The 13,754-nt window shown below is 36.7% G+C and overlaps 1 protein-coding gene across 1 annotated transcript in view; it reads right to left on the bottom strand.

Annotated features, from left to right (window-relative positions):
* Positions 1 to 11,963, bottom strand: part of LOC104901575 (dynamin-like protein ARC5) — a 40,530-nt gene extending 28,567 nt beyond the window's left edge. Inside the window, exons 1-11 of the mRNA XM_010689166.4 lie at positions 11,534 to 11,963; positions 9,882 to 10,058; positions 9,681 to 9,803; positions 6,963 to 7,184; positions 6,135 to 6,268; positions 5,960 to 6,052; positions 4,740 to 4,803; positions 3,041 to 3,089; positions 2,845 to 2,927; positions 2,346 to 2,503; positions 1,402 to 1,462 (exon numbers count right to left, since the gene is read on the bottom strand). Of these exons, the coding sequence (XP_010687468.1) occupies positions 1,402 to 1,462; positions 2,346 to 2,503; positions 2,845 to 2,927; positions 3,041 to 3,089; positions 4,740 to 4,803; positions 5,960 to 6,052; positions 6,135 to 6,268; positions 6,963 to 7,184; positions 9,681 to 9,803; positions 9,882 to 10,058; positions 11,534 to 11,869 (1,500 nt within the window). The 5' untranslated portion in view covers positions 11,870 to 11,963. The remainder of the gene's footprint in view (positions 1 to 1,401; positions 1,463 to 2,345; positions 2,504 to 2,844; positions 2,928 to 3,040; positions 3,090 to 4,739; positions 4,804 to 5,959; positions 6,053 to 6,134; positions 6,269 to 6,962; positions 7,185 to 9,680; positions 9,804 to 9,881; positions 10,059 to 11,533) is intronic.
* Positions 11,964 to 13,754: the final 1,791 nt, after the last annotated feature.

Genomic DNA, 13,754 nt, shown 5'->3' with positions numbered 1-13,754 from the left:
AAATGAAAGTGATACAGCATCTCCACATTATTAAGACCAACAAAACATGTTAACCAGGAAAATGCAGGATGAACAAAACATCACGCAATCTTTCAGACTTTGACTACACCTTCTGTAATTTTTCTTCATTGATGCAGTGCAAACAAATTATTGGAGAACAAATTTGCATGTAAGAGAGGATTTTTCCTCAATCATTCCCTTCCCACAAACCCACAAAAGAATTTAATAAAATAGAGTAGACCAAAACATTATAAAAGTAGATACACCCATTCCTTGAAGCATTTCAGATATTGAATCCATGACAACACTGGAAACAACCACCCCAGCAGACTACACGGAATATACATAGCTAATAACCATTCCAAGTCCATTGTCTTCAAAGATTCTCGCATCATTCTCCCAGTATATGAATTTCAGAAGGAAAAACCGACATGATAATGTGGCAAGCTGCTTGCTTTTTAAGCAGCAGCCTCTGATTCTTCAGTTTCTCTTTCTTTTGGGTGCTTTGGTCAGAGATGAAAATTTGGTGTGGTTGAAAATTCTTCTCTGATGGAGCATGTGGTATAATTAGCTTCTCATTAGGATCACACTCATGGGGAATTCTCTAATCTTTCCCTCTCTAATATTGCGTATATAGGAAAATTTTGATTGCTTTTATATATGATAAACTTCCAGTTTCCCTTCTTTGTATCATTTCTTTTGCTGTTGAATGAAAATTTTTTTCTTATCACATGAAGTAGTAATTGAAAAGATGAAAAGGTATCTTTTCCTCCCAATTAGAATTAGTTTCAGAAACTTTATTGATCAAAAGCGGAAAAAGGAGAAAGAAAATGAAGACTACGAATAGTACAAAAAACATAAGAGAGCTAAGACAGCACATGAAGCATGGACGATGATTTGTGCCAGGGTGCCACCAAAATAAACATCAATCTATCAAGAAAGATTCCTATTAAACTAGAGTATGTAGCACATTTTCTTTGTTGCACATATATTCTTACCTACTCTTTATCAGTCCCACAAAGTTTCTAAGGCTGTTCAAGTAGAAACATATATATAAAAGAACATAATGTTATATATTTTTCATTATCATATTTCTTCTGTAATCTGGATTGTATACTACTTAAAGGGATTAAAGACTAGGGAGAAAACTGGTCCATAATAATGTTTATCTGTCGAATTTATAATGCATGCTTATTTTCTTTTACTTATGAATCTTTTACAGACAGTATTCTGGGATAGCTAATATTAGAAATATCGAAAAACTTCACATGATAGTGTATCTTGAATGGACAAAAGCCCCCACCAGTCTTAGCTCTGCTCTTAAGTGATAAACTTTTAGCACCACAACTTAGAGATCACGAGAAGAGGAAAGTACATTCTGAGTTCTAATTAGCATATCACCTGATGAAGAAAAGGTTCAAATGTGTCACGAGCCTTTGAAACAGCTATCACGCAAGCCGTCCTGTAAATGGGAAAATTGTAAGCAAACAGTGACGGATACACCAAAACGCGCAATCACATGCAACATCAACATGGGAAAAGTGTAAGTGAACAGTGACGAATACACCAAAAGACGCAATCACATGCAACATCAACATGTGCAACTTCTAGAAGTTATCTTGTATGCCACGTATACTCAACAAAATAGATGATAAATAAGCAAACAGGCATACACTTGTATAGATTGCTAATGCAAATATTGACAATTTCGTACAAACTCATATGTGACTCATTCCAGGAGAAACTCAGTAGACATGTCAACTTAAGCATGATATACTTGCAAATGGTTCAAATTTCATAGATAAGACATCAAGCTTCATTATGTTAGCTTGCCGCCAAGGAAAAAAACATTAACTGAAATGTCAGTTCCCCTTTAAGCCATACTACGGCAGGAGATGAAAGACACGAGAATTTCCTAATACTAAGAAGACCTTTGCTTGTGACATGGGCCATGCCCTGTCAGCAACTAGCTCCAGTACCAGATCCAAGGAACTAAGATACTATGGTTAGTACACAAAGCTAGGCTAGTATTTTCAAATCTAGCAGCTTGGTATAAAATGTCTCCAATAGAAATCAACATAAGATCTATAAAATATAATTACAAATTATAATGAACGAGCCATAGGTTCACAAAAGTATGTAGAATGATGGAAGGAAACACAAGAAACTAGGTAACCAAGAAAATTTTCACATTCACAAAAGAAATGCATTCGCAATATGATGGTTACGTTTTAGCGACCAAGTAACCACCCATAATAGTTCGAGTATATAGAGGTAACTGGTCAGAATTTCAGACATTTCATATAATTGATGTGATTTCGCAAGTTAAGCAAAGAAGTAAAAACCTTGAATAGTTTGTTCCATCATGAATATCTTCAACTCCACAAGCATTTACAATTTCTTCACGTGTTATTTGGGGACATTTAGTTCCTCCTACCACAAAACGGAATTCAGCCATAGCACGATGATATTGTGCACCCCCATAGAGACGCATTGCTGCATTCTGCACAAACCTTCAAATATCTATTAGCTAAATTGATACAGTCAAAACACGGGAAGAAACTGGATTACACAAAGTCCAAGCTACTTCTCAGAAAAAAGTTCTTGATGGCCTTAATCACAGAGATAGTGAGCTTCTTGTGCTTGAAACAGAAACCAGGGAACATGGTAAGAACTCCCCAATAGCTACACTTTTTTGTTCTGGTATTGCAACTCTAGCCTTCTGACCATCAGATAACTATTGAATTTAAGGGAACTTTGAAGATATTTGAGTTTTCAAGGAACATGCAAAGCACTTTCTAACTCATATTCCGAATAAAAGGTATGACAATTTTTTTAACTTACAGGTATTAACTTCGGCGGAAATTGAAGGCCATCAGGACCAGTGAATGCTCCTCCATTTACTCTCTCATCTTGGAGTGTTTCCCCTACAAACAGCGCAATTGAATCAGAAAGAATCAGCAGCTTCAGATGATGCCTTGCACAGGTTGCAGTTGGGAAGCTTATTCTCTCTTTTGAAATTTGTTTCAAAATAACTTACCGAACTTATCTGGTGGAGCTACAATGGACCCTTTCAGTAGCAATGATAACTGCAAAACATATACTAGTCAAACCAAGAAACCAAACCAGAAGCCCAAAACACAACATCTGGAGTTTAATCTCACTTCTTTTTTTCTTAAGAGAGGGTACACTACCACCTTCCAGAAATAAATGTCACTAAAATAGTGTAATTATATAAGAAAAATGTGATAGCTAAATTTAGACAAAACTAGCATTACAGGTATTAAGGAGGTGTCGCCCAAGCACAGAAACAAAGAGCTAGAGCCAAAAACTACTCTTACGCTCAAACTATCATGATGAATTAGTATATAAATCTAGGAGAACTCGAGTAACACTTGTACTGCTGGGTAAATTACACTTGAGTCCAGCTTTAGGATAGCCTAAGAAACATTGAACCCTTGACACAAGTAAGCTCTGCCCTCGGAAGTCCATTGATTTCTTTATTTCCTAGTACAACATCAAATTGCCATTGGAACCACCCTCCACTCTAAGCACGGATATTGATCCGTGCCCTCCTCTCTCCTTTACTGGTTTACCCTGCTCCTTTGTTTTGTGGTTGCCTCCCTTTCCCAGGCTTATCTAATCTGCTAGTGGAAGGTAGATTAAGGGATGGCATAGCCACATCTAATGGAAGTCAGCAACCACAGAATAAGCCCAAGAGATCAGAGATACTAAAGTGGATCAAGATTAATAGATGGCAGAATATTATTTTAACTTGCAGAGAGTTCTCCAAGAAATTCAGGAAGAAACCATTATCAGATAAAATTTGACTAATGTTATCTTGGAATGTAGGGAATACTTCACAAAACTGGGGACTATAAGAGTCCATCAATTTAGAGGAAGCCATGTAGCAAGGAGTACACTTCTGTTGAATGATTGTCATTAAAACAATGTCCACCCTTCATGGTTATACTAAGTAGTCCTGCTTGCCCTACGAGAGGCCAACTGACTTGATAAGTAGTCTTATACACCCTGTGGGAAGTGGGAACTAATGATTTAATTTATATGTTGTTCTCAGGGCAACTCGGGAGGCCCATGTGCTGTAATGTAACTAACTCAATGCTTTAATTAATCCATGCCTTCTGTAAGAAGAAGTTTTTAATAGCAGCGTAAATAAGATGGATCACACATGTCTATAACAATTTTAACATTCACCGCCAGAAAAGACCAAAAGGCTGTAAGAACTGTCTCTACTGCTTAAAGAATTCCTGATCTCAATCCTATAGCAATGGTGCTCTGTTATCATCAGTCTCATCAACCAATTTGCTATGAACAAGCCTCTCTGCATGAAGAATAGAGAGGTGCCATGAAGGAAGAAGTTCAACAATGGAAAGAGCCACACCACACAAGTACATTGGACCAAGTGGATAAAGCTCAATCCAAATAGTCCAATTCAAAATTACAAAGACAGAAGATATATTACTACAGTCTACAGTCAGATTACTCACAACCATTTGGTGTTGATGCAGTTTACGGAAGATACATTACTACAGTCTACAGTAAGATTACATCTGAAGACCATTTTGGATCAAAAAGGACCACATAGTGCAAAATGTTTATCACACAATAAATCAAAATCAGACTCTGCTCTTTCAAATCACCAAAGTCCAGAAGGTAACGTATCACATATATAATGAACAACTAAGAGAAGTTCAAAATGGAGGAATAAGCAACAAAACCTTTGTAAGAAACTGATCATGAAAGTGTCTTCCTTTCTCCTTCAAATTTAATTCATTCAACATGCTGCATACAAGCAAATTGCAAACAATTAAATTAGAAATAGAGCAACATGAGGTACTGGATCACTTATATTATATTAACAGTAAAGAACTAGCAGAAAACTACAGATCAACTCGGGACTATCATGAAAACAAAGAATAGAATGCCCCAAGTTGAGTTAAGGGATGTTGTTACGCACCCAGAGAAAACTGCAAATCTTAGGGGTAAATTTAATAGTAGGGTGCTACAGGAAGACTGACACAGCACAAAGTTGCCTCATCCAAAAGCTTCTTGGCAAACTTTGGCAATATGTAATTATGAACAAGTTCAACTACAACTATAAACTTGCGGAGGGTTTACCGATTTATTAGCATGCCCCGAGTTCACTTATAAGACGAGGGGTGCATCAGTAGTCAACAACTTTGTGAGAGTTTTTCCACCTATGTCCATATAGCCAATTCACCGAGACAGAGTACAAGAGTAATACACAGTCACTTGCATTAGGTGCCTGACAACTAGCTTAGATTATGTTGGTTATATTCTGGCAGAAAAAGACAACACTTCTACCAGCACCAAAGCACTGAGTGTCATCACAGCTCTGAACTTAAATGTGTTTGGGGGGAGTAAATAATGCTGGGGTGAGACTTTCAGGACATACTTCCTACCCTGTCATCAACAGGAGCCTTATTTGAAAATTCAGGCACTAGGATATTGGTAATGGATCAATGCCTAAGAGATCCCTATATTGTACTCCTCCACTTAGGCCCTCACTCCATGGACACAAGAAAGACCTGAAGCTGAAGGAGTTATTATTACCATGGAGGCTTATTACATCTTAACTTGTACTATAACAGCTTTGCACATTGGGAAAAATGTACTACTTTTTTTAGCTATCAAAAAGTGTAGATTCATTATAGTAGTTTTCAATAAAAGCAACGAGATTCAAACAATCATCATTTAGTTAGAACTATATTAGATACAATCTGTTGCAACATGGTAAATGCAAATCTAGTTACGGTAGGTGTAATGCCATCCAAAATCTAACAGTACTAGAGTTGTTAAATGCTCGGAAGAAGGTTAAATACCAATAAAACATAGAAGGCCTCCTGCATTCTAGGAAATTAATTTCATAATACCTCCTTCAGGCACAAGATTTGAGAAGGTATATAAAACTACCAACCTGAATTCTTCATTAATTTCATTCAGGTTTCGCGTTGTATTTCGGTGCTCTTTCTCAAGAAGTGGAATTATCAATGGGACACTATTAATGAACCTGTAAACATATCAATGTCATATACCAGCTGAGAATGAGCAACAATTTAGAATGATTATAATTTCAATATGAAATCACAGACCTCTTCTGCAGTAATTCTTCTAAAAACAGTCTCAGGCTGCTTATACCCATTCTGCTCCTTTCTTGCTTTGACAACGGTCTGCCTAGTTTCTCCTCCAAAGATGAGATATCTTCCACCTCCCTCAAACAAATAGCCTGTATAGGTTTAGAATGAAAATCATTGAAGGTCAATACCTGGTCTCATTCTGATTGAACATATGAACATAGGTTATAACTTAAAACTTATACAAAAGCGTGCATCTCCATCGTGAATCGAGATATATTAAAATTGTGCTAAGCGCCGTGATTGGGTTCAAGTATGTGCCCAAACCACATCGATCATACCAAGAAAGTGACTGCCAAATGAGAAACTTATCATAAGATAGACACTCCTCCAGCAGATCTATGTGTGCCAGAGCTGTGAATGTTTAACATGGAATAAGAATCATACATCAAAAATATACCAGTATTGAATCACTCTTCACCTAGTCTTTATCATAATAAAACAAAAAATAAAAAATTAAAGCGTGGGTGGGTTGGCTCTTTTAGGTAAACAGATTCAGAAGAGCAAAAATATTGAAATACAAATGGAACATATTTCTGGGCCATCTAGAAAAGCGCACTGCAATGTAATATCAAAAGGATATCCAAATCGGAAGCAGCTTGTGAAGTGATCATTGATGTGAGCACACACATGAACTGTTTGCAGGTTAGACTTTTAGAAACAAGTACCAGGATAGAACTGGGAAAATGATTACGAATTTTACTCAGTCGCATGGAACACATCAAGGAATGATGAAAAAGTTAAACCATTTGCAGGCTAATGCAGTCAAAAGAAGCAACCTATGACCTTTTTAAACTCGTCATTTGATCTGAAAACAGAATCAGGAGATGAACCAACTCTTCCAGAGGGTACTGATGTGAAAAATGGTGAGTCACCCAGTATGAAACCATCCAGAGTACATGCTGGTGGAGAGAGAAAAACTTCAACATCAGAAGTACGTGCAAATTGTGGTATCTTAGTATCAAGCTTCGTTGACACAATTACAGTCCTTGAAAGCTCTGGATCAACCTGTACGCATATAATGAAAGAAATATAGATATTACTCAGTGCACATAATAATATCTTCTCGAATAGTTGTTCCCATTGATGATGCAAAACCCTTACGTTATCATATATGAAACAATGGATACAACAATGATAAGTTAGATTGAGTCAATAAAAGCAATATAATTCTCTATCTCTCTATCTATATATATTTCTTGTTCTTGGTCTCTTACGTCGTCAATGAGCTGCAATTCCACTACCACTTTCCAACGCGCCATCAAATCTTCCACTTTTTGCCATTGATGTTCCCCAGAGGTTCTCCATCTCCTCTGCTATATTTTTTTCTCTACTCTCATTGCCACTGCTGTTTTCTGCAAGCGAATGTGACCAACTAGTGAACCAGCCACAGCCTAGTACCAAGCCTACCAACTCTTCCCACACCTGGATTGAAGCTACAAACATAGTTATCTCTCTCATAGCCTAAACTAGCATGCGAATTTCATCATCACATCCACAAAATTTATTTTGGGTAAACAATTTTACGCAAAGGTTGATACTTTCTCCATGCTTTTATAATTGTTACATTTCCCGTTTAAGTAATAATCTCTACAAACCCATTTCTATTAACTTTCTCAGGATGAAATGACTAGTGTGCCCTTACCTCTTTTACATAACATTATTTAATTACCTTAGGACCACTTTGACCTACTTTTTCCTTACCAAATTTGCAAAACTACATTCTCTCTCCTCTTACACACAATCAAATGGCCCTGGTGACCACTTTCGCCTTTTTGCCTTAATATGTAGAAATTACTCCCTCCGTCCCAGAACACTCTTTCCACTTTCCTTTTTTATCTGTCCATAATACTCTTTACGCTTCTATTTTGGGATATGATCCACTATTATTTTAATCATTCTACATTTTAACTATTGGCCCACACTCTCTCTCCTCCAAATAAAATAATACCTCTTATTACCTACCAACTCTAACCATGGCCCACATTCTCTCTCCTTAAAATAAAAAAATACTACTTTTACTAACTAGTAACTCCTATCACATCTACTTTTCAATAAAATAACAATTGATAACCAAACATCAACTTATCATCTAAAACTACGTGCCTTGATAAGTGTCAAGAGTATTCTGGGACGGAGGGAGTATATAAGAACTAAGGAGTATACAAAAGTATTCAAAGTGCCAGTGAACAATAAGTAAGAAAGCTACCTAAATGCCTAGAAAGAAAATCTAAGCCCTCTTATTGAAATTCTTTATCGAGAATAACTCTTTCATTTAGCATTGCACTCCACGTCAAATGAGTAGTTATCGACTTATGACAGGGTGTTTCGCTGCTGCTTGCATGATTGCCAGAAGTAGGAGTGCAAAATAAAATGATATCTTGAATGTGGTCTGTTATGTGCTTCATATATATCTTGTTAGTGAAATTGATAATTGAGAAACCTATTATAATATAGTTATGATATGAATAGTTGAGCACCTCATTTTTAGTGGCAGACGACTGAACTCACTCCTCTTTGTAGGCAAGGGACTAAGCCCACAACAACCATCACCTTTTCAGAAGAGTAAGAAGTTGTGCCGCTTTCCTAATCAAAAGATAGGAGAGCACCCCTTCTCCCGAAGTTACGGGGTCATTTTGCCGAGTTCCTTCGACATGGTTCTCTCAAGCGCCCTAGTATACTCTACTTGTTCACCTGTGTCGGTTTGGGGTACGGTCAGTTCACGATTCCTCTCTCGTCACGAGATCCCGGTCAAAATTCTTCCTGAGAAAGAATGGGGGTGGTTCGTTCCCCTTCGACCAAAGAAGAATTCGGGAAAGCGGTAGCAACACTGACGGAGTTTTAAGACAAAAGTTGTTTAGCCGAAAAAGGATTGAACGATTCCAATGGGAGGCTTAGCTGCGTCCTGTCCTTCTGTCCAAACTGCCTTCGGTCTAATTGGTCGAAATCTCTCCATACTGCTGTTTTTTTTACTGTTAAGGGATGCAGGTGGTGAACGGAGAGCAGTGGTGAACGGAGAGCAGTGGTCGAATTCTATTGCTGGAAAAAGTAAGGGCCCTTTACCAAGTCTACCAGATAGAAGATGAAAGAGGGCCACAGGCGGGCGGCGTGCTTATCTTGTGTGACAACACTAGAGAGAGAGGGGCTCTTCTGAATAGCAGAAAGAAAAAATGTCACGAACCCAACTCCTAGGTCACTAGGAAGAAGAATGGAGGGAAATAGAAGAGTCCATGTATTTAAAATATTGACATTGTAAAACTATTTACTCTCTTTATCCCAAATGAGACTTCTTCATTACTATTCAGGACTTCATGCCAAAATACAAAATCCTTGTTTCTCTTAAATTACAAAAAACAAAGACGATTCTTCCCAAATATCTGATATCCTTCAAACTTTTAGCTCAAATCATATGAATATAGAAGGATAGTCATTAGGAAGACTTCTCCAAAGAAATAAATGAACAATCGTTATATTAAGATATATTAAAAAAAAATTAATACATACTTGCATTACCACCCTTCTAGTAGTTGCAATGCTCCAATCACTACAATCTTCGAGGCATAATATGATGAACTCCTTATGCTGCATTTTTGCCCGAACTAGTGACTCAACAGCAGAAGCTTGAGCCTGTCAATGAAGAACATCGTTACCAACAAAAGTGAAGATAATAGCAGACCTCTAAGTCTTATCAGCCAGAAAATGGACCTGCAGTGAATGACTCTTTCGACCTGGAGTTCTAGCTGGAGCAGGAGCAATGAGACCTGGAGTGTCTATAATGGTGAGGTTCGGACAGTATTTATATTCTACTTTAATGATTATTTCCTTAGAAGAGAACTGGCATGGCTCACTCTCCAGCCTCATGTTCTCTGCTTCAATGAATGCCTGAGAAAGTAAAAATCATTAGAGTAGTTAAAATAGTCACCGAAAACATTTTAGTATTTGACCAATGTGTCAAACTTCAAAGCGGCATTGGCAGCATCTAAAGTCTGAGTTGCTGGGCAACAACTGCAACTCTAGTCACCAGCCAAATGCAATAGCTGTAAGAATAGCATATAAAGAACAATCTGACATCTCAATGACTCCAACAGCTTCTTTTGGCAAATGGGAAATCTAAAGCGGGTCACTTAGGTTTTATCCAATCATCCAAGAGAAGGATGCAGCAACCAAGAATATTTCATCCCCATTGTAATATTAATGAGCCTGATACTTTCAACAACGAGGACAACAATATCACCTAAAGCTATCATCTTTTGTTTTGACAGACCTAAAGCTATCATCAAGAAAAGCTGATTTGGGTAATTGTGTAAAGGCATGAGTAAAGATTGTAATGGCACAAAGCTGGATGCATGCTTTAATTAACTTAAAAATGCAATGAAAACTACATGATAAACCAGTTTAGAAGCTCTGAGGGTGGAAGTTTCTTAGATTAAAATAATAGAATTATATTGCACGGAGAGGTTCTGAAAAATACACAAGGCAACCTTCTGAAAGCAAGCCAAACCGATATACATAATGGAAATCCATAATTTATATAATAAGCTTAGAGTTCAACAAGCAGCATTGGCCTTTGCTCTTGTTCAAGCGGATAAACTACCATGTCTCAGAAAACACCTCTATACAAATGTTCCAATGGAAATTTGTGCATCAGTCACTAAACAAAAGCACCAAATTGTCACAAACAAAGCCTTCTGGCAAAGTAACTTCTCGTTGTAATTGAAGTACCTCATGTAATCATGTATTTCCCGCGTTCGTTTTTAATTGCAAAGTTTCCCTTAATAGAAAGTTTCATATTAATTGCAACATTTCTGTGTATTTGGTAATATATTCTCTCTATCTCTCCCCTATCATGTGGCAAAGATGTTCTTGTTCACTCTACGGCTCTGTTTGGTAGGACGTAAAACATTTTCGGTGTAAAAAATGGAAAACAATTTACAACGGAAAACACAATTCCAAAATTAGTTTTCAGTTATTTGGTTTGATGTAAGAAAAATGATGAAATGGAAGGAAATAAAAGGGAAAGTAGAGAGGTAGTGAGAGGAGTGTACAACAGAGATAAAGGAAAATAGTTTTCCCTTCATTTTAAAAGAAAAAAATGATTTTCCATCATTGGGAGAATAATTTTACCTCAAGGAAAATAATTTTACACTCCTTTGCCCACCAAACAATGTGAAACTGAAAATAGAGGAAAACAGTTTTCCGCGAAAACGTTTTACGCCCTACCAAACCAGCCTACATTGAGATTCTACATACATCTGAGAAATTTAATCATGCTTCCACATAGTTAGAATCAAGAGACTTGAATTGCCTCAAGACCTGAAAAAGAAAAAAGAAAAAAGCAAAAGGAGGAGAGAAAAGACCTGAATTGCCTCAAGAGACTTGTGTTGAAGAAGAGAAGAGTCAGAATCAGAGACAAGGAAACAAAGAGGGGATTCACAGTCAGGGTTATACTTCATGTGTAGAGTAATGGGTCGTCGAGTCTTGGTTCCTCCACCAACATGGTTGAATTGAAAGCCCATTAAAGCTTCAACCAATGCGCTCTTCCCATCTGTCTGATGACCCACTACAAGAATTGCTGGAGCTTCAAATGGAGTCGAGAATTCTTGAGCTAATCCATGGAGTTCGTTGAATGCTTCGTATAAATCCCATTCTTTCTCCATTTTTCCTATCTTCTTCTCTCCTCCTACTTCCTCCATTACCAATGACTTACTCCAATACTTCCTAATCTGTCTGTTTAAGTTTTATGAGCAAACTTATTTGGGTGCCTACCGGCTCCCATATTCTCGTCATCACTTATAGAGAGCAAGTTTTTTTTTGAAAATTGACGATAGAGTCTGAACTTTTGGGGTAATTTTTAAAAGGTTTGAACTATTGATTAATGTGTGTAGGTCACAATTTTAGGGGTCTTAATTTTTAGCGGGCCTTAGTGATTTAAAACTGGCTTAATAGGTCATCACTTGTAAAATTTGGGTCACATCAGAAGGGTTAATTGAGAGGGGTTTAGAAATTAGGTGAGATTTAAAAAAAATCTTCAGTTTTAAGTCGTCGAGGCCCGCTAAAAGTTAAGTCCCCCTAAAGTTGGGACCTACACAGGTTAATCAATAATTCAGACCTTTTAAAATTATCACCCAAAATTCAGACCTCTATTGTCAATTTTTCCTTTTTTTTAAGGACATTTTCTCAGTAAATACCATTTTATGGCACTTTTTCAAATAGTTTGGATTATTATTGAATGATCCATAGTTGGGACTATTTTGAGCGAAATGATAATAGTTTGGATTATTTTTGTCAATTTTTCCTAAATAAAATTGTTCCTTCATCCCATAATATGGTTGATTTCATTTTTTCACGAAAAGTAAGGGAAATACAATACAAGAGGAAATTAAAGACTTTTTATTCATTTAAATAAATGTTGAATGAAAGAAAGTGATTTTAAGAGAGAGAAGGGAAACAATTGGTGAAAGAGCATTAAATATAACTCTTGGGTTAAATAAACAAATTAAAAAAACAAATTTCAAGAAGCACCATTTGCTTTTTCGCACTACTAATCAACCAACTTTGTTAAACTATCTTGCATCATTAGATAAGAAAAAAAAACATAGTCAAGTGAGGTCTTATTAGATTCGTCTCAATGCGAGGATTCCAAATATCAGTTTTTAATTGATTTTACTTATACTCAATTAGAAACATTAATGTTCAAAGAAGTGTCTCGACAAGTGTGAAAAAATAAATGGTACAACTAAAAAAACTGAGGAAGTTTGTATTTAGAGCATCAACATTCATTAACATTCTCATAATTTCTCTCTTTTCATCTCATTCGTCTACATCACTTTCCACTAACTTTATCACCTACCCTTCCCATTTCACAATTCCACACCTTTATTCATTAACCTCCCCATTTACTTTCTCACTCCTACTTTCCATACCCCACCTCCTTTTCTCTCTCCTACTTTCCATACCCCACCCATAATTTGTCTTCCACGTGGCAACGCACCATAGGCCACCATTATTGGATGGTTTCCTATTTATTGGTGTTCCCCATTTATTGGCGTTCCCCCTTTTTTTTTCATTATGAGTAACATACCTCTATTGGTGGGAAAGTTCCTATTTTAAGTTTTTCATAAATGGGGAATCCCAATGTAGGTGCTCTTAGGATTGGGTTAGTAAATGTCAAACATCCTACTTTGGATGTTGCGCCACAACTTATGGATTATTTTCTACTTCCTAACTATATCTTAGGTGTTGTTGAGCTTCTTTTTGGCCCTTCACAAATGAAAGTCTGGCTAATTGAATGATTTTGCAAATGTGCTCCTAAAACTCCAAAATATTTTTAAAATTACAACTAATGTTAGTGCGTAGAAATTTGGTCAGTAGTGTGGAAAGTTGGGCACTGTCTTGAGTCATAAAGATGTTCCTTTTATAATAATAAAAAAAACTCACACACAAATACAACAATATTCACTTTAGATCAATCATGTTAGAGTAAAAATGAGTCTCGGTAATAGTATTTTGCAATCTCCTTACACATATGTGGGTATTATCAACATAAATATGTCGATCAAATTTGCTCTCTAAACTGTT

The sequence above is a fragment of the Beta vulgaris genome, chromosome 8, assembly GCF_026745355.1.
Source record: "Beta vulgaris subsp. vulgaris cultivar EL10 chromosome 8, EL10.2, whole genome shotgun sequence".
Lineage (NCBI taxonomy): Eukaryota > Viridiplantae > Streptophyta > Magnoliopsida > Caryophyllales > Amaranthaceae > Beta > Beta vulgaris.
The sequence above is the reverse complement of the archived record's forward strand: the minus strand, read 5'-3'. Positions and strand labels throughout refer to the sequence as shown.